General features: G+C 44.4%; 1 protein-coding gene and 1 long non-coding RNA gene across 6 annotated transcripts in view; one reads left to right on the top strand and one right to left on the bottom strand.

The window, feature by feature from the left end:
- Nucleotides 1-20,073, bottom strand: part of BRWD1 (bromodomain and WD repeat domain containing 1) — a 152,577-nt gene that overhangs the window by 132,148 nt on the left and 356 nt on the right. For all 5 annotated transcript variants that reach the window (XM_066259356.1, XM_066259358.1, XM_066259357.1 and 2 more), the window contains exons 2-4: nt 19,941-19,999; nt 19,787-19,816; nt 19,527-19,586 (exon numbers count right to left, since the gene is read on the bottom strand). In XM_066259356.1, coding sequence (XP_066115453.1) covers nt 19,527-19,586; nt 19,787-19,816; nt 19,941-19,999 — 149 coding nt within the window. The remainder of the gene's footprint in view (nt 1-19,526; nt 19,587-19,786; nt 19,817-19,940; nt 20,000-20,073) is intronic.
- LOC136325271 (uncharacterized) lies at nt 18,369-18,900 on the top strand. Its single transcript, XR_010729226.1, has 2 exons — nt 18,369-18,420; nt 18,654-18,900. It is a non-coding gene; the product is annotated as an uncharacterized lncRNA (long non-coding RNA).

Raw genomic sequence — 20,073 nt, 5'->3', positions numbered from 1 at the left:
GCCGCTGCTTTGAGATAACTGAGAATACAATTCTAACCCTTCAAGAGTTTTGGAAAGATCACTACAACATTGTGATGTGTTTACAATTATTGACTTGGCATGGCAAGAGGTTACAAGAAGAAACTTGAACTCGGCATGGAAAAAGTTATGACCTGATGTTGTTGTAGACAGGGATTTCTTTGAAGGATTTGAACCAGAGACCGAGACCGAGGTAGAAGCATTGGAGGAGATTGTGTCCCTTGGAAAATCAATGGGTCAGGAGGTAGATGAGGGTGATGTAAACGAGCTCATCCAGGAACATGAGGAGGAACTCTCAACTGAGGAGTTGAAGGAGCTACAGATGATGCAACATACAGAGCTTCTGCAAGGGATTAGTAGTGAGGAGGAGGTAGAGCCGGAGAAAGTGATTTCTACAAGTGAAATTAAAGACATGCTGGCAATGTGGGAGAAGCTTTCAAGTTTCATTGAAAAGAAACATCCAGGCCCTGGCCGGTTGGCTCAGCGGTAGAGCGTCGACCTGGCGTGTGGGGGACCTGGGTTCGATTCCCGGCCAGGGCACATAGGAGAAGCGCCCATTTGCTTCCCCACCCCCACCCCCTCCTTCCTCTCTGTCTCTCTCTTCCCCTCCCGCAGCCAAGGCTCCATTGGAGCAAAGATGGCCCCAGGCGCTGGGGATGGCTCCTTGGCCTCTGCCCCAGGCGCTATAGTGGCTCTGGTCACGGCAGAGCGACGCCCCGGAGGGGCAGAGTATCGCCCCCTGGTGGGCAGAGCGTCACCCCTGGTGGGCGTATGCGGGAGTCTGTCTATCTCTCCCCGTTTCCAGCTTCAGAAAAATACAAAAAAAAAAAAAGAAACATCCAGAAAAAGTTTCAACTGGTTGTGCTTCAGCACTTTTTAATGACACTTGTTTGTCACGTTTCCGTAACATTTTAAAAGGCAGGCGAAAGCAAACCTCTTTGGATAGATTTTTTTTTCTTTTTTTTTTTTCTTTTTTTTGGTATTTTTCTGAAGCTGGAAACGGGGAGAGACAGTCAGACAGACTCCCACAAGCGCCCGACCGGGATCCACCCGGCACGCCCACCAGGGGCAACGCTCTGCCCACCAGGGGGCGATACTCTGCCCCTCCGGGTGTCGCTCTGCCGCGACCAGAGCCACTATAGCGCCTGGGGCAGAGGCCAAGGAGCCATCCCCAGCGCCCAGGGCCATCTTTGCTCCAATGGAGCCTTGGCTGCGGGAGGGGAAGAGAGAGACAGAGAGGAAGGAGGGTGGGTGGAGAAGCAAATGGGTGCTTCTCCTATGTGCCCTGGCCGGGAATCGAACCCAGGTCCCCCACACGCCAGGCCGACGCTCTACCGCTGAGCCAACCGGCCAGGGCCTTTGGATAGATTTTTTTTTTTTTTCCCTACAGAGACAGAGAGAGAATCAGAGAGAGGGATAGATAGGGACAGTCAGACAAGAATGGAGAGAGATGAGAAGCATCAATCATCAGTTTTTCGTTGCGACACCTTAGTTGTTCATTGATTGCTTTCTCATATGTGCCTTGACCCCGGGCCTTCAGCAGACCGAGTAACCCCTTGCTTGAGCCAGCGACCTTGGGTCCAAACTGGTGAGCTTTGCTCAAACCAGATGAGCCTGTGCTGAAGCTGGCGACTTTGGGGTCTCGAACCTGGGTCCTTCCACATCCCAGTCCGATGCTTTATCCACTGCGCCACTGCCTGGTCAGGCCCTTTGGATAGATTTTTATTCAAAAGTCCTGCAAGTGAAAGTGCCAAAAGTGCAGCCAAAAAGGCAAAAACAGGTGATGATTAAATGAAAAATACGAAATGTTAAGCTTAGGTTAAGTTTAAAGTTAAGAAAGTGCATTTTTTTTACAATTAAGTTTTTGTGGTTTTGTTTTAAGTAAAAAAAGTGCAGTTTTAATTTTGTTTAAAGTAAAGAAAATGCAGTTTTAGTTTACATTTAGCATGAAGAAAGTGCAGTTTTAGTTTATATGTCTACAGTGCCTGCATCTCTTCCTCCCTCCCTCCTCCTTCACCATTCACCTCCATTTAGCCACACTTGTCTGTCTCCAAGTAAGAATACAGTACTAAATAACACTTTTTTCTTTTATTTCATATACTGTATTTTGTTATGCATTGGCAAAGTATACATGTGTGTTTCTTAATTAAAAACATGTCTTTTTTCATACTTTAGGATGGTTTGGGGATGTTTCACAGGACTAGAACGGATTAAATCTATTTCAGTTATTTTAAATGGGAGAAATTTGTTTGATATATGAGTTGACTAACTTATGAGCTCGGTTACATAATGAATTAAACTCATATCTCAAGATACCACTGTATACCTAAAATGGCTAAAATAAGAAAGATTGACCAGATGAAGATTGGCAAGAACGCAGAGAAACTGCTTGTAGACGTAAAGTAGTACAACCACTTTGGAAAACAGTTGGGCAGTTTCTTTAAGAGTAACACACATGCCTACCACATTATCCAGCTATTCTATTCCTAATTATTCAATGTCAATTATACCTCAAAAAACAAAAAAACCACATAGAATAATGTATAAGTTTAGCTCATGAAGATGCTTAGTATCTCCTGAAATAAATGTATTTGTCATAAACTTTAATTTTCTGTCTCTGAGGTTTCTCAATCGTGATGTTAACAGCATTTGAAAAAACATCAGTGTACACGACTGTCCCCATATTCAGCATTCAGGACACATGGTATTCCTGGCTCACTCTGACACTAACAATGCCCCATTCTGAAACTCCCAGAGAAACACTGCTCCAAAGAAAATTTAAAACATAATCCTAGACCTTACTTTTGGTTCTTACACAAGAATTCAAATATAAAATAAGCGGTAGAGCATCAGCCCAGCGTGTAGAAATCCTAGGTTCGATTCCCAGCCAAGGCACACAGGAGAAGCACCCAGCTGCTTCTCTACCCTTCCCCTTCTCCTTCCTCTCTATCTCTCTCTTCCCCTCCCACAGCCAAGGCTCCATGGGAGCAAAGTTGGCCTAGGCGTTGAAGATGGCTCCATGGCCTCCACCTCGGGTGCTGGAGTGGCTCCAATTGCAATGAAGCAGTGGCCCAAATAGGCAGGGCGTCGCGCCCCCTAGTTGGCATGTGGGTTGATCCTGGTTGGGCACATGCAGGAGTCTGTCTGCCACCCCCTGCTTCTCACTTCAGAAAAATAAAAAAAATTTTTTTTTAATTTGATGCTTCTCATCTCTCTCCCTTCCTGTCTGTCCCTATCTGTCCCTCTGTCTCTCTCACAAAAAAAGAAAGGAAGAAATTACTTCTCTCTCTCCACTCTCTAGAATGAAAACAAACAAGTAAAAAAGACTGGACTTGCTTGATCAAAGCACATAGGGAGTTGATGCTTTCTGCTCCTCCCCCCTTCTCTCTCTCTCTCCACTCTCTAAAATAAATTTTAAAAAATAAAGAAATAAACAAAAAAAGAAATTTCCAAATATAAAAGAAGCCTGGATTCAATACCCAGCTTTTGTTCATAAGGCCTGGTACAGAAGAAAATAAAATATCTTCAACTTTTCAAACTTACAATTCCCACCAACAGATATTCCAAGGCATAACTCAAAAGATACATATATCAAAGCTCAAATAGATCTTTAAAAGTGTTTACTACTGCCTGAGCAGGCCATGGTGCAGTGGATAGAGTGTCAGCATGGGATGATGAGGACACAGGTTAGAAACACCAAGGTCTGCCTTCACCAGCTTGAGCGTGGGATCATAGACATAATCCTATGGTCACTGGCTTGAGCAAGGTCCCCCCCATCCCAAGGCACATATGAGAAAAGCAATCAATGAACAACTAAGGTACCACAACTACAAGTTGATGCTTCTCATCTCTCTCCCTTCCTATCTGTACCTCTCTCTTTCTCTTTGTCTCTCTCACTAAAATAAACAAAATCCACATGTAAGTGAACTTACACAGTTCAAGGGTCAACTATACACACCAGTTTTTAGTTATACCCGTATAGAAAAGCCACTATCAACATCTTCAAACATTTACATATAAATACAGGCAAGTGTAAAGACTTCAAATTGCTCTACCACAGGTCTTTTTCAAGCAAAAGCCTCTCAATTTGGAACCAGCCTCAAATATACCCAAGACAACATAACTAATAGATAATAGAAAAAAAGTGAATAGGAGACTCTCCTGACCCACAGGAAATGTGGGTAACAATCCTAGCCCTACATCTAACTAGTAGGGCAAAGTCCTTTCTAAGACTCCAAATTCTTCTGCAAAAAATAACAATTGTGCCCTGACCAGGCGGTGGCATAGTGGATAGAGCGTTGGACTAGGACACAGAGGACCCAGGTTCGAAAACCCCAAGATCGCCAGCTTGAGCGCAGACTCATCTGGTTTGAGCAAGGCTCACCAGCTTGAGCCCAAGGTCGCTGGCTTGAGCAAGGGGTCACTCAGTCTGCTGTAGCCACCTCCTCCCTCTCCCCCTTCCCTGTCAAGACACATACGAGAAAACAATCAACAAGCAGCTAAGATGCCACAACGAAGAATTGACGCTTCTTATCTCTCTCCCTTCCTGTCTGTCTGTCCCTCTCTCTGTCACAAAAACAATAATTGTAATAATTGTGCGCTTACAATGTACAAGACACACACCTAAGTATTTTAAGGTTTTGACTAATTTCTCACTATATTAATAACAGCTAACACTTACATAGTGATTACTATCTGACAAACACTAAGAACTTTATATATATATACTTACTACATCTCCCAACTCTTTATCTTCATTTTACAGATATGAAAATGCAGGCAGAGGCATTAAATAACCTGTCCAAGAATCAAAGAGCTAAATGGCAAAGCTAAAAGTATAAACCTAGGCTAATTTTGTAATTCTCCATCACTGGGTCACTGTAATCAGCTATATTGCATTTTAATAAAAATAGTAATGAAATAATCAGGCTGTATCATAAGAATTTTATAGCCAAAGTGGTGTCAAAGTTTTCAAAACCAAATATATGCAAATTGATTAAAATCAACGTAAAGAGTTTTTTCTAAGCAGTTAGATTTTCATATCCAAATCTCATCCACCTACCACATCAGAAACAGCTAAATGAGCCTTGGCCAGGGAGCTCAGGTTGGAGCTCTTTTGTGCAGGACTTGACAAAAATGACTCAAACATTAGCTACTGAATCTATTTCATCTATCATATTGGCAAAAATAAAAAGATTATCTGGGTAAGAAATCAGTATACTCTCACATGGTACTCAAGAATTTAGCCCCAGAAGTCCTGTGGTGGTGCAGTAGATGAGGCATCAACCTGGAATGCTGAGGTGACCAGTTCAAGACCCCAGGCTTCCCAGGTCAAGGTACATATGAGAAGCAACTGCAAACTGGTGCTTCTCTCTTCTCCTTCCCCTTAACTTTCCCTCTCTCCTCTCTCTAAAACCACTAAATCAAAATCTTTAAAAAAAAAATAGAGTTTAGCCCTGGCCAGAGAGCTCAGGTGGTTCGAGTGTTGTCCCAATACTCCAAGGTTATGGATTTGATCCCTGGTCAGAAGCACATTAAAAGAATCAACCAAAGAATGCATAAATAAGGGGAACAACAAATCAATGTTTCTCTCTCCCCTCTTTCCCTCTCTAAAATCAATAAATATTCAAGAAAAATACTAAAAGTCTCAGCCTAATTCTGAATACTGCATGCATAATTCATGCCACACTGCTATAGCTATTACGTAATTTTAACACAGAAGTTTTGTGTTCAAAATGCCACTTCCTGCCTGACCTGTGGTGGTGCAGTGGATAAAGTGCCAACCTGGAACACTGAGGTCACCGGTTCAAAACCCTGGGCTTGTCCAGTCAGGCACATATGGGAGTCGATACTTCCTGCTCCCCTCTTCTCTCTCTCTCTTTCTAAAATAAATTTTTTTTAAAAATGCCACTTCCCATGTGTACTCAAAAAAGGAAAGCTAGTAAATAACCAGTAATATTTATATTGTACATTCCTTAAGGAAGTAGATTAAGAAGCTTTTAAAAAGGGGCCAACTCCTGTCACACTCCTCCTAGGGGCTGCACCAGCATACTCCAGCCACAGCTGTACCTGACCTAGAGCACCTCTCTGCACAGGTCAGTGGGTATACCCAGCCACAGTTGCTCCTCTTCACCCCCACTTTTTAAAAAGGAATATACCACATAATGCAACATAGAGATGATGTATTATCATACCATATACTTGAAACATATAATCTTACTAATGTCACCCCAATACATTTTTAAACAAGATAACTTCCGTGTATGTCATGGCCATTACTGTTCTAACTGACCTACAAAAGAAGCACATACAGCCTGACCAGGCGGTGGCACAGTGGATAGAGCATCGAGCTGGGATGCGGAGGACCCAGGTTCGAGACCCCAAGGTCGCCAGCTTGAGCACGGGCTCATCTGGTTTGAGCAAAGCTCACCAGCTTGGACCCAAGGTCGATGGCTTGAGCAAGGGGTTACTCAGTCTGCTGAAGGCCCACGGTCAAGGCACATATGAGAAAGCAATCAATGAACAACTAAGGTGTCGCAACGAAAAACTGATGATTGATGCTTCTCATCTCTCTCCCTTCCTGTCTGTCTCTCCTTATCTATCCCTCTGTCTCTGAAAAAAAAAAGCAGCACATACCTTAAACACATATTAAGAAATTTTTTAAAAATCTGGCTGGTTAGAACATTGTCCCAAAATGCCAAGGTTGTGGGTTCAATCCTCAGTCAGGGCACATGGCACATATAGGAAAGCAATCAACGAATGCACAACTAAGCGTAACAACAAAATGAACATTCTTCTCTCTCTCTCTACCATTCCCACACCCCATCTCTCTGAAATTAATCAATTAAAATAAAATCACCCTGACCAAGTGGTGGAGTAGTGGATAGAGTGTCAACCTGGGACACTGAGGACCCAGGTTCAAAATCCTGAGGTCACCAGCTGTAGCACAGGGTTGCCAACTTGAGCACAGGATGACAGCATGATCCCATCATTGCTGGCTTGAAGCCCAAGGTCGCTGGCTTGAGGAAGGGGTCACTGGCTAAGCTGGAGCACTGCCCCCATCAAAGCACATATGAGGCAATCATTGAACAACTAAAGTGCTGCAACTATGAGTTGATGCTTCTCATCATCTCTTTTTTCCTGCCTGTCTGCCTCTCACTATGTCTCTCTCTGAGCAAAAAAATTTTTAAAAAGGCAGGCCCTGGCCAATGGCTCAGTGGATAGAGCGTCAGCCTGGCATATGGATGTCCCAGGTTCATTTCTCGAGAAGCAACCATCTGCTTCTTTCCTCCCCTTTTCTACCTCTTCCCCTCCCACAGTCAGTGGCTCCATTGGTTAGAGTGTGGCCCAGGTGCTGAGGATGGCTTGGTTAGTCAAAGCACATCAGCTTCAGGTGCTAAAAATGGCTCAGTACTTGAGCATTGGCCCCAGATGGGGTTGCCAGGTGGATCTCAGTTAGGGCATATGGGGAGTCTGCCTCACTATCTCCCCTCCTCTCACATAAAAAAAAAAAGGACAAAAATAGTTTAAGATAAATTAAAAAATAAAGACAAAATGTTTTCAAACCAAAAAAATAAGGAAAATTGGCCCTGGCCGGTGGCTCAGCGGTAGAGCATTGGCCTAGCGTGCGGAGGACCCGGGTTCGATTCCTGGCCAGGGCACACAGGAGAAGCGCCCATTTGCTTCTCCACCCCTCTGCCGCACCTTCCTCTCTGTCTCTCTCTTCCCCTCCCGCAGCCAAGGCTCCATTGGAGCAAAGATGGCCCGGGCACTGGGGATGGCTCTGTGGCCTCTGCCTCAGGTGCTAGAGTGGTTCTGGTCGCAACATGGCGACGCCCAGGATGGGCAGAGCATCGCCCCCTGGTGGGCAGAGCGTCGCCCCATGGTGGGCGTGCCGGGTGGATCCCGTTCGGGCACATGCGGGAGTCTGACTGTCTCTCCGTTTCCAGCTTCAGAAAAATGCAAAAGAAAATGCAAAAATAAAAAAAGGAAAATTGAAGTCATTGACAACATACCATTATAATACCAAAAACTCTTCAGAGTGAAGAAAAACAATTAGAGACAAAACACATAGAAAGAAAAGGAAATTAAAATATAAGGTATGGGCCCTGGCCGGTTGGCTCAGTGGTAGAGCGTCGGCCTGGCGTGCAGGAGTCCCAGGTTCAATTCCTGGCCAGGGCACACAGGAGAAGCGCCCATCTGCTTCTCCACCAGCTTCGGAAAAAAATACAAAAAATAAAAATAAATAAAAATAAATAAATAAATAAATATATATATATATAAGGTATGAAGATTGGTAAGCAATATACTGACTTTAAAACAATAGCAATAACATCTATTTTAATAGATAAGGATGACAAAAGTTTTAACTTCATTTATTTGGTAAATAGTAACGTACCTAAAGTATTGTAAATGCTTAATTCATATTGTAATCACAAGTGTAACCACTAAAATGATAATAAAAGGATATATAACTAAAAAGGAAAAAATAGTAAGTAGAACAATATTGGCTTAAGCCAAAAGAAAGTGAGAGTGGAAGATAATGGAATATAACATAAAAAATACCTGGTAGGCCCTGGCCGGTTGGCTCAGTGGTAGAGCATCAGCCTGGTGTGCAGAAGTCCTGGGTTCGATTCCCGGCCAGGGCACACAGGAGAAGCGCCCATCTGCTTCTCCACCCCTCCCCCTTTCCTTCCTGTCTGTCTCTCTCTTCCCCTCCTGCAGCAAGGCTCCATTGGAGCAAAAGATGGCCCAGGCACTGGGGATGGCTCCTTGGCCTCTGCCCCAGGCGCTAGAGTGGCTCTGGTCTTGACAGAGCGATGCCCCGGATGGGCAGAGCATCACCCCCTGGTGGGCATGCCGGGTGGATCCCGGTCGGGTGCATGTGGGAGTCTGTCTGACTGCCTCCGTTTCCAGATTCAGAAAAATACAAAAAAAAAAAAAAAAATACCTGGTAGACCTAACACAATTAATTATATTAAAAGCAAATGGCCTGATTAGGCGGTGGCACAGTGGATAGAGTGTTGAACTGGGATGCAGAGGACCCAGGTTCAAGACCTCGAGGTTGCCAGCTTAAGTGCTAGCTCATCAGGCTTAAGCGTGAGGTCGTAGGCTTGATTGAGCATGGTATCATAGACATGACCCCATCATCGCACGCTTGAGCTCAAAGGTCATTGGCTTAAAGCCCAATGTTGCTAGCTTGAGCAAGGGGTCACTTACTCTGCTATAGCCTCCCCACCCCAGTCAAGGCACATATGAGAACGCAATTAATGAACAACTAAGGAGTCACAACGAAGAACTGATGCTTCTAATCTCTCTCCTTGCCTGTCTGTCCCTCTCTGTCACACACACACACACACAAAAGCAAATAGTTTAGACATTCCAACAAAAAGACTAAATAAAACTATATGCTTTTAGGAGAACTTTAATGAGAACATGGAAGATTAAAAGTAAAAGGCCAGAAAAAGATATACTATGTCATTACTAAATGTAATCAAAAGCAAGTTGGGGTGGCTATAGTAATGTGAGACATAAGTATAATGGAACCCTAATGTAAACTATGAACTGTGGGAGATTATTCTGTATCTGTAGATAACAAATGTACCACTCTGATGGGGGATATGGATAATAATGAAAATATGCATATACGGCGCTAGGGATATACGGGAAATATCTGTACCTTCCACTCAATTTTGCTGTAAATCTAAAACTACTCTAAAAAAATTAAGTATTATAAAAAAGGAGCATGGTCCTGACTGGGTAGTTCAGTTGGTTACAACATTGTCACAATACAACAAAGTTGTGGGTTCAATCCCTGGTCAAGGCACATACAAGAATCAACCAAGGCTGACCTGTGGTGGCGCAGTGGATAAAGCGTCGACCTGGAACACTGAGGTCGCCAGTTCGAAACCCTGGGCTTGCCCAGTCAAGGCACATATGGGAGTTGATGCTTCTTGCTCCTCCCTCCCTCCCCCTTTCTCTAAAACAGAGGTCCCCAAACTATGGCCCGCGGGCCGCATGCGGCCCCCTGAGGCCATTTATCCGGCCCCTGCTGCACTTCCGGAAAGGGCACCTCTTTCATTGGTGGTCAGTGAGTACTGTATGTGGAGTACTGTATGTGGTGGCACCGCAAAGCACAGCTTCGCTCACGTACAGTACTACTTCCAGTGACGGAGGACGCACATGTCACAGCTCCGAAAGCATGTCACATCACTTGTTACGGCTAGCAGTGACTAATATGGAACCGGACAGTGACCATCACATTAGCCAAAAGCAGGCCGATAGTTCCCATTGAAATACTGGTCAGTTTTTTTATTTAAATTTACTTGTTCTTTATTTTAAATATTGTATTTGTTCCCGTTTTGTTTTTTTACTTTAAAATAAGATATGTGCAGTGTGCATAGGGATTTGTTCATAGTTTTTTTTATAGTCCGGCCCTCCAATGGTCTGAGGGAGAGTGAACTGGCCCCCTGTGTAAAAAGTTTGGGGACCCCTGCTCTAAAATGAATAAATAAAACCTTAAAAAAAAAAAGAATCAACCAATAAATTCATAAGAGGAACAACAAATCAATGTTTCTCTCAATCTAAAATCAATCAATAAATACATTTTTTAAATCTTTAAATGGGAGGAAAGATCAAGTCAATAGGAAAATAACAACTTTGAACTTGCATTTATCTGATAACATTGCTCCAAAATAAAAAACTGAAATTAAAAAGACAACTCCTGCCTGACCTGTGGTGGCGCAGTGGGATAAAGCGTCGACCTGGAACACTGAGGTTGCCGGTTCGAAACCTTGGGCTTGCCTGGTCAAGGCACATATGGGAGTTGATGCTTCCTGCTCCTCCCCCTTCTCTCTCTCTCTCACTCCTCTCTCTCTAAAAAATCAATCAATAAATAAAATATTTAAAAAAAAAAAAAAAAAAAAAAAAAAAGACAACTCCACAATCACAGTTGGAGAAAATCTCTCTCAGAAACCAATATAGGCCCTGGCCAGTTGGTTCAGTGATAGAGCGTCGGCCTGGCGTGCAGGAGTCCCGGGTTCGATTCCCGGCCAGGGCACACAGGAGAAGCGCCCATCTACTTCACCACCCCTCCCCCTCTCCTACCTCTCTGTCTCTTCCCCTCCCACAGCCGAGGCTCCATTGGAGCAGAGTTTGCCCGGGCGCTGAGGATGGCTCTGTGGCCTCTGCCTCAGGCGCTAGAATGACTGGTCACGGCAGAGCAACTCCCCAGATGGGCAGAGCATCGCCCCCTGGTGGGCATGCCGGGTGGATCCTGGTCAGGCGCATGTGTGAGTCTGTCTGACTGCCTCCCCCTTTCCAACTTCAGAAAAAAAAAAAAAAGAAAGAAACCAATATAACTGACAAAAAAATCTATAAGGATTTAAAAAATCTGAAAGAAAAAAGGGTTACACGATTTTGTCCGTTAGATGCAAAGAGCTGTTATGCTCATAGTCACTGGATTGAGCCCAAAGGTTGTTCACTTAAAGCCCAAAGTCTCTGGCTTGAAGCCCAGGTCGCTGGTTTAAGCAAGGGGTCACTGGTTCAGCTGGAGCCACAGGTCAAGGTACATATAAGAAAGTAATCAAAGAACAACTAACGTGATGAAACTGAGTTGATGCTTATCTCTTTCCCTTCCTGTCTTTCTCTCTCTCTCACTAAAAAAATAATAAAATAAAATAAAGCAGCACAAAGCTAAGTGACTCTGAGACAGCAATATCACCATCTATTCAGCACTGAGCCACAGAACATAGACTGCCATTAGTTCTCCACTCAAGTTGTTTGTTATCCATAAATGGGTATATGAGGTATTCATTCCAGCATTACGCTTCATAAGAACTGTATTTTATCGTTTCCTAAGAACCTACATATATAAATTAAGTGAAGGGGAAGTCTCCATAATGATGACTTATCAAATCTATCAGTACTGTCATTAATAAATATTACTGATTATTACTGTGTGCCAGGCACTGTAAAGCCATTTTTTTCCATACAATGTTTACAACAACCCTTTGATACAATGATTCTTTTTTAATTTTAATCATTTATTCTTCAATTACAGTTGATATTCAGTATTATGTTAGTTTCAGGTATACATACACCCCCATTGTGTTTAGACATTATTTAATTAAGCGATCATCCCCTGGCTGGTTGGCTCAGTGGTAGAGCATCGGCCTGGCGTGCAGGAGTACTGGGTTCGATTCCCAGCCAGGGCATACAGGAGAAGTGCCCATCTGCTTCTCCACCCCTCCCCTTCTCCTTCCTCTCCTTCCTCTCCGTCTCTCTCTTCCCCTCCCACAGCCAAGGCTCCATTGGAGCAAAGCTGGCCCGGGCACTGGGGATGGCTCTATGGCCTCTGCCTCAGGCGCTAGAGTGGCTCTGGTTGCAACAGAGCAACGCCCTAGATGAGCAGAGCATCGCCCCCTGGTGGGCGTGCCGGGTGGATCCCGGTCGGACGCATGCGGGAGTCTGTCCGACTGCCTCCGTTTCCAACTTCGGGGAAAAAAATACAAAAAAAAAAAGAAAAAGAAAATGCAGAAACCATACAGATTAGCTGCATTCAGAATGCTCTTTAGAATCTCACAAAGATAAGACAGTAATGAGATCAGTTGCAATACAAGTGAAAAACAGAGTTGGTTTTAAGTTAGTAAATAAGTATACTTGCTACAAAAATGGTTCAATATGAGACTCAAATGGAATCTATCTCGCAGTGCATCTAAATTCCCAGTCTTGTCTATAATCTTCTATCACAACCTGAGTCCTCAATCCAGTAAGGAGCTCAAGATGGTAGGTAGCACTGCTCTCCCTTTAGTTTGGGGAGTTAATCCGTAACCAACAGAGAAAGTGTAACAAATAAAAGAAAGTTTTAGTATATTTGTGCAAGTTGTATGCTTTCTGATATAGTAACAAGTTTTGTAATTTCTGAATTTTTAATGTTTGGTAAAATAAAAAACTTACAATAAATTTAAAATACTGTATTTACAAGTTATATTCTTAGAAAGATTATACCTGCATTTATCTAAGATTGCCATCTTGAGGTGATTGAAATAATCATTTATTTGTAAATACAGTGTAAAATGCCCAAGGACTTTAATGAAGGATATAACTGATATTAAATATTTTAAGACTGGCCTATACTGACGCAGTAGATAAGAATGTCAAACTTGGACCATTGAGGTAGTGGGTTCAAAACCCTGGGCTTGGGCAGTCAAGACACATACAAAAAGCAAGCAATGAACAACTAAAGTGAAGCAACTATGAGTTGATACTTTCATCCCCCACTGGAAAATCTTTAATAATAAAATATTTTAAGATTAAATTCACATTACACCTGACCAGGCAGTGGAGCTTTGGCCTGGGACATAGAGGACCTGGGTTCGAAACCCTGAGGTTGCCAGCTCTGAGTGTGGGCTCATCAGCATGGAGTTACTAGCATGAGCAGGGCAATCATTCACACATCCTAAAGATGGCAGCTTAAGCCCAAAGGTCGCTGCTGTGAAAAGCCCAAGGTTGCTGGCTTGAAGAAGGGAACACTGGCTCGGCCCTGGTCAAAGCACATACAAGAAGCAATCAATGGGCCTGACCTGTGGTGGTGCAGTGGATAAAGCGTCGACCTGGAAATGCTGAGGTCACCAGTTCAAAACCCTGGGCTTGCCTGGTCAAGGCACATATGGGAGTTGATGCTTCCTGCTCCTCCCCCCCTTCTCTCTCTGTCTCTCTCCTCTCTCTCTTTTCTAAAATGAATAAATAAATTAAAAAAAAAAAAAAACCCAGCCTAGGCCTGACCTGTGGTGGCGCAGTGGATAAAGCGTCGATCTGGAAATGCTGAGGTCGCCGGTTCGAAACCCTGGGCTTGCCTGGTCAAGGCACATATGGGAGTTGATGCTTCCTGCTCCTCCCCCCTTCTCTCTCTCTCTCCTTTCTAAAATAAATTTAAAAAATAAAAAAATAAAAATAAAAACCCAGCCTAACCTGTGGTGACGCAATGGATAAAGTGTCGACCTGGAAATGCTGAGGTCGCCGGTTCGAAACCCTGGGCTTGCCTGGTCAAGGCACATATGGAAGGTGATGTTTCCAGCTCTCCCCCCTTCTCTATCTCTCTGTCTCTCTCTCTCTCCCTCTCTCTATCTTCTCTAAAAACGAATAAAATAAAAAAAAATAAAAAAAAGAAGCAATCAATGCACAACTAAAATGGAAGCAATTTCAAATTGATGCTTCTCACCCTCTTTCTCCCTTCCTGTCTCTTACTCTCCCTCAAAAAAATAAAAAACTTAATGACAATAAATACCCTAATGATAAGACTACAAAATAAGGATCCTCTGAATTTCGTTTTCTGATTAAGAAAGAGACTGGCCTGACCTTGGCCGGTTGGCTCAGAGGTAGAGCGTCGGCCTGGCGTGTGGGGGACCGGGTTCGATTCCCGGCCAGGGCACATAGAAGCACCCATTTGCTTCTCCACCCCACCCCCTCCTTCCTCTCTGTCTCTCTCTTCCCCTCCCGCAGCCAAGGCTCCATTGGAGCAAAGATGGCCCAGGCGCTGGGGATGGCTCCTTGGCCTCTGCCCCAGGCGCTAGAGTGGCTCTGGTCGCGGCAGAGCGACCCCCCCCCCCACCGAGGGGCAGAGCATCGCCCCCTGGTGGGCAGAGCATGGCCCCTGGTGGGCGTGTCGGGCGCACGCGGGAGTCTGTCTGACTGTCTCTCCCCGTTTCCAGCTTCAGAAAAATACAAAAAAAAAAAGAAAGAGACTGGCCTACAAAAGTGTATCACAATACTCAATTACTTAATACCTCAAACCTTTCTCCTTTTAAATATATCCCTTCTTCACAAACCTAGTCCTTCCCAATTCCCATGCCCAATTCTATAATTTTAGTTCCTTCTTCTCTTTCTTCACCACCTACAGATCATGAAAATTTCAAATTAAATTTTATGAATTTACAGACCCAACTGCTAATGCAGAGTTAGGTAATGTGAAATAAGGAATTTCAATTTTTGTAAGTATCAAAAATATTCTTGCTTTCAAAGGCCAAGCTGAAATAACAGCATGGTCACAAGTCTAAGATAAACAGTATTTTTATAATAAAAGTTATATTGTAATGACCTGAAAGGCTTTAAAAAAAATGATGTCCAGTTCCACCACCAAGATGTTGATTTAACTGTCTGGGGCATGGCCTGGGCATCCAGAATGAATCAAGTTCCCCAATGGTTCTGATCCAAGAATGAGAACTATTAAGAAAAAGGAATACCCTAGCCAGGTAGCTCAGTTGGTTAGATTAGGGCATCATCCTGATATGCTAAGGTTGCAGGTTCAATCCCAGGTTAGGGCATGTAAGAATCAACCAATGAACACATAAATAAGTGTTCAACAAATCAATGTTTCTCTAATCAATGTTTCTCTTGTTCTCTCTCTCTTCTCTAAAATCAATAAATAAAAATTTAAAAATACAGCCTGGGTAAAGGAAGTAACAGATGCAACAATGAGAATCACTAAGGCTGATGAATGATTCATTACTCTAGTTTTCTATGTTTGAAGATTTGATAGTTCTTAATGCATGTGTGTTTATATGCATACATATATATATATACTCAAATAGAAAAAAAAATAGGGCCCTGGCCAGTTGGCTCAGCAGTAGTGTTGAATGGGGTGTGGATGTCCCAGGTTCGATTCCGGGTCAGGGTACACAGAGAAGCGACCATTTGCTTTTCTACCCCTCCCCCTCCTCTCATTATGTCTCTCTCTCCTCCCCCCACAGCCATGGCTGTTGGAACAAATTGGCCCCAGGCACTGAAGATGGCTCCCTGGCCTCGCCTCAGGTGCTAAAATAGCTCAGTTGCCAAGCAACAGAGCAACAGCCCCAGATAGGTACAGGATCACCTCCTAGGGGGCTTGCAGGGTGGATCCTGGTCAGGGCACACATGAGAAGTCTGTCTCTGCCTTCCCCTCTTCTCACTTAAAAAAAAAAAAAAAGAGCCCTGGCCGGTTGGCTCAGTGGTAGAGCGTCGGCCTGGCGTGCAGAAATCCCGGGTTCGATTCCCGGCCAAGGCACACAGGAGAGGCGCCCATCTGCTTCTCCACCCCTCCCCCTTTCCTTCCTGTCTGTCTCTCTCTTTCCCTCCTGCAGCCGAGGCTCCATTGGAGCAAAAGATGACCCAGGCGCTGGGGATGGCTCCTTGGCCTCTGCCCCAGGCACTAGAGTGGCTCTGGTCCCGACAGAGCGACGCCCGGATGGGCAGAACATCGCCCCCTGGTGGGCGTGCCGGGTGGATCCCGGTCGGGCGCATGCAGGAGTCTGCCTGCCTCCCCGTTTACAGCTTCAGAAAAATACCAAAAAATAAAAAAGAAACAAACAAACAAAAATAAGTATTGTATTATCCTTTATATAAGATGCACCTTTTTCAAATAATTTGAGATCTAAAAACTGGGTGCTTCTTGTACAGTGGTTGTAGATTTTTTAACTTGCACTTCCTGCTTTATTGCGCTTGTTTTTGCGCTCATTGTTGAAGACAGTGATTTGTTCTCAGACACAGATGAGGACAAGCAAATTGATGGGAGTTTTGACAGTGATAAGGAGTTGTATAAATTTTATGATAAATAAAACTTGAGTTCAATAACTTTATGTAATACATTTATTTTTTCAAATTTCAGACCCCAAAATTAAGGTGCGTCTTATACATGGGGAATACAAGTTATAGCAAATTAGTAATGAATTTCTTTATAGTATATGAAAATTCATTACATATATATTTGAAATACTTCATAAAATATCAAAAAGAGAAGATTTTCTTTGGAGCACTAGGAGCCTTGACAAAACAATTATCCTCCTAGACAGGAGCTCATTCTGTTTCCACTCAGTGCTGGAGTGGGGAGAGGTAAAGAAGGAAGACATCCCCAGACAGAACAAATCAGCCAGGCAATGAGCAATGAATGACAAGTCATGGCCACATTAAAGGAGCATTCAGACTTCGAATAAATTTAAGCAGAATGTTATGTAGGATTTAAAGCAATTCTCACAGCAAAAGCCAAAATATATGTCTATTAAAATATATGTCCGCCTGATCTGTGGTGGTGCAGTGGTTTAAAAGCGTTGACCTAGAATGCTGAGGTCACTGGTTCAAAACCCCAGCCTTGCCTGGTCAAGGCACATATGGGAAGCAACTAGGAGTTGATGCTTCCCACTCCTCTCCTTCTTTCTCTCTCTCTCCTTTCTCTAAAATGAATAAAATAAAAAAATATGTGTATATATGTCCATTTCCAGTAGCTATAACATTACACTTGTTCCAAAATTTAAACAATTTTCTCTTCAGTAGCATGATTTTCATCAATGCTTCTCCACTGCACTGAAAAACACTTCCTCTCACCAACAAAAGCCAACAGACCAGTCCCTTAAACATTTCCTTGCATTAAAATTTTTTTCAAAATATCAAACTCAATAAAACATAAAATCTCTACCATTATGCAGAATTTTACTTTCCTGAAAACATTACTTGCTTTTAAGTTCTCAACAAGTCTCTAATAAGACAATAAAACTGGCAACTGAAATATAGAATGTTAATTTCACTTGCCTTTAAGCATTAATACTTAACTATTCATATACAGATAACAAGCTTCCTTATTTTTTTTTGTTGTTCTTGTTCTTTTTTTTTTTGGTGGAGGATGCGGGCACCGATTTGTTCTTTTTATTTAATTCAAGAATGGTAATCATGCCCTGGCAGGTTGGCTCAGCAGTAGAGCATCTACTGGTCCCAGTCAGGGCACAGAGAAGCGGCCATCTGCTTCTCCATCGCTCCAATGGTTCAAGCAAAGTTGGCCCCAGGTGCTGAGGATGGCTCCAAAGCCTCACCTCAGGTGCTAAAATAGCTCGGCTGCTTAGAGCAGCAGCCCAGAAGGGCAGAGCATCGCCTGTAGGAGGTTTGCCCTGGTGGATCCCAATGGGAGAATGGGGGGCATGCATGCACAGGTCTATCTCTGCCTCCTCATCTTTCACTTAATAATAAATAAATAATGGCAATCATATCTTACAACTTGAACTTACAGGTATTGGAACTGAGGTAAAAGATCAATGAAGAGCTCTTTGGTCCTGGCCAGCTAGCTCAGTTGGTTTGAGCAACCATGATATAACAAGATTGAGGTTGGATCCCATTCAACACACACACAAGAATCAACTAACGTTGAGGGAATGACTACACAGTACAGTGTTCAGATCTGTTCAATTTTGCACCTCAAACCTGTATAATTGTTAACCAGTGTCATTCCAATAAATTCAATTTTTAAAAACATTAACCAATAAATGTATAAGTGGAACAAATCGATGTTTCTCTCTCTCCCTTTACCCCTAAGGAAAAAACCAACAAATAAAAAATGTATAAATTTAAGAGCTCTTTATTCAGTTATTTTGCTCATACAAGGTGGTGAATACAGGCCTGACCTGTGGTGGCACAGTGTATAAAGCGTCGACCTGGAAATGCTGAGGTTGCCGGTTCGAAACCCTGGGCTTGCCTGGTCAAGGCACATATGAGGGCTGATGCTTCCAGCTCCTCCCCCCTGTCTCTCTCTCCTCTCTCTGTCTCTCTGTCTCTCTCTCCTCTCTAAAATGAATAAATAAAATAAAAAATTAAAAGGAAAAAAAAAATGCTTCAAGGTGGTGAATACAGCCCAGCAACTACAGAAATCCTTTGTCTTAAAAGACACAAATTGACAAAACATTTTCGTGGAAAATGTTTTCTTTCTCTAAAGACAAACAAATGGATAAAATCTAATTGTATATTGTGAGCGCAACTAAACAAGTAAACAAAGTATAACGAAAGGAGAATTATAATCTCCATTAATGCTCCAGAAACAAATTGGGTAGTTGGAAATCTGTACTGTCCAGCAAATGACTGTAAAAACTTATCAAAATGTTTTTTAAGACATTCAACAAAATCTATAGTAAATTTAGAGCACCAAAACCAATGGAGGCGTGGCAGTCTCACAGCCACATTACTTTTATTTTTATTACGCTGATGAGATAAAAGGGGGGGAAATGCTAAAGAGGCACATTTCCCCACGTTTCAGACACCAAAGGTTCTATTTCTGGGGAACAAGTGGTCTGAACACTTGGGCAGGGCCCAAAGAGAACCACCAATCAGAGCTCGAGTTACAAGCTGGGTTACGAAGTCAGAGGAACAAGAGCAGCTTGCTGAATGGCTGGCGCGCCCCCAGCTTTCGCCACAGGCAGCGCACCTGGGGACGCATTCCAAACAAACCGCCGCGCCGGGTCGCCCCCGTCGCCCCCACCGCCGCCCCCCCGCCGCACAGGGCCATTTCCTAGCAAAACAAATACAGCCCCCCCACCCAAAGCAAAACCAAATCGACCGTGGGAAGTCCCGTGGCCGCGGAGACGCTCCGCCCGCCCAGGCACCCGACCCCGAGCGCGGCTCAGTCACTTTGCCCTACAAGCCGGAGCCCCGAAAAGGGGGCGGGGGACAGGGGGCGGGTTCTCGCAAACCCCCGGACGGAAATGTCAAAGTCTCACCAATTCTTCGTAGCTCCTGTTGTGCTCGTTGCCCTCCCAATCCAACCTCTTCGGCAGCAACTGCAAAAACAAGAGATGCACACAAGTGACCACCGCGCGGGTCCGGGATGGGGGGCGGCGGCGCGGGCGCGGCAGGCTGCGGGCCCGGCGAGCGTCCCGGACAAGGCCAGGCGGGGGGACGGAGGGCCGGGCGGGGAGACGGGGAGACTGGGGGCCGCGCGGGGGGCGTACGGAGGGCAGGGGCGCCGCGATGCACAGACCTGGTACTGCTCCAGCTCCTGCACCAGCACCTGCAGCCGACGAGACATGCAGTTAGAGGGGCGGGAGCCGCACCCCGGTCCACCCCGCGACCCCAGGCGGTGGCGGGGCCGGGACTCGGCCACGGCCGCTGCCGCCCGCGTGCCCCGCACTCACCTGCGCAGCTCTCCGACACGGCCCGGCCGACAGGTACCGTGCGATCAGAAAGTACAGCTCTGAGGGAAGACGGAGAGTCGGGTCAAGAGCGGGCGCCTTGGGGCAGGGGTCGGGGCATGGGCCAGGGGCGCCG

The sequence above is a fragment of the Saccopteryx bilineata genome, chromosome 2 (assembly GCF_036850765.1).
Source record: "Saccopteryx bilineata isolate mSacBil1 chromosome 2, mSacBil1_pri_phased_curated, whole genome shotgun sequence".
In the NCBI taxonomy this organism is placed as follows: domain Eukaryota; kingdom Metazoa; phylum Chordata; class Mammalia; order Chiroptera; family Emballonuridae; genus Saccopteryx; species Saccopteryx bilineata.
This window is presented reverse-complemented; position numbering and strand designations above follow the sequence as displayed.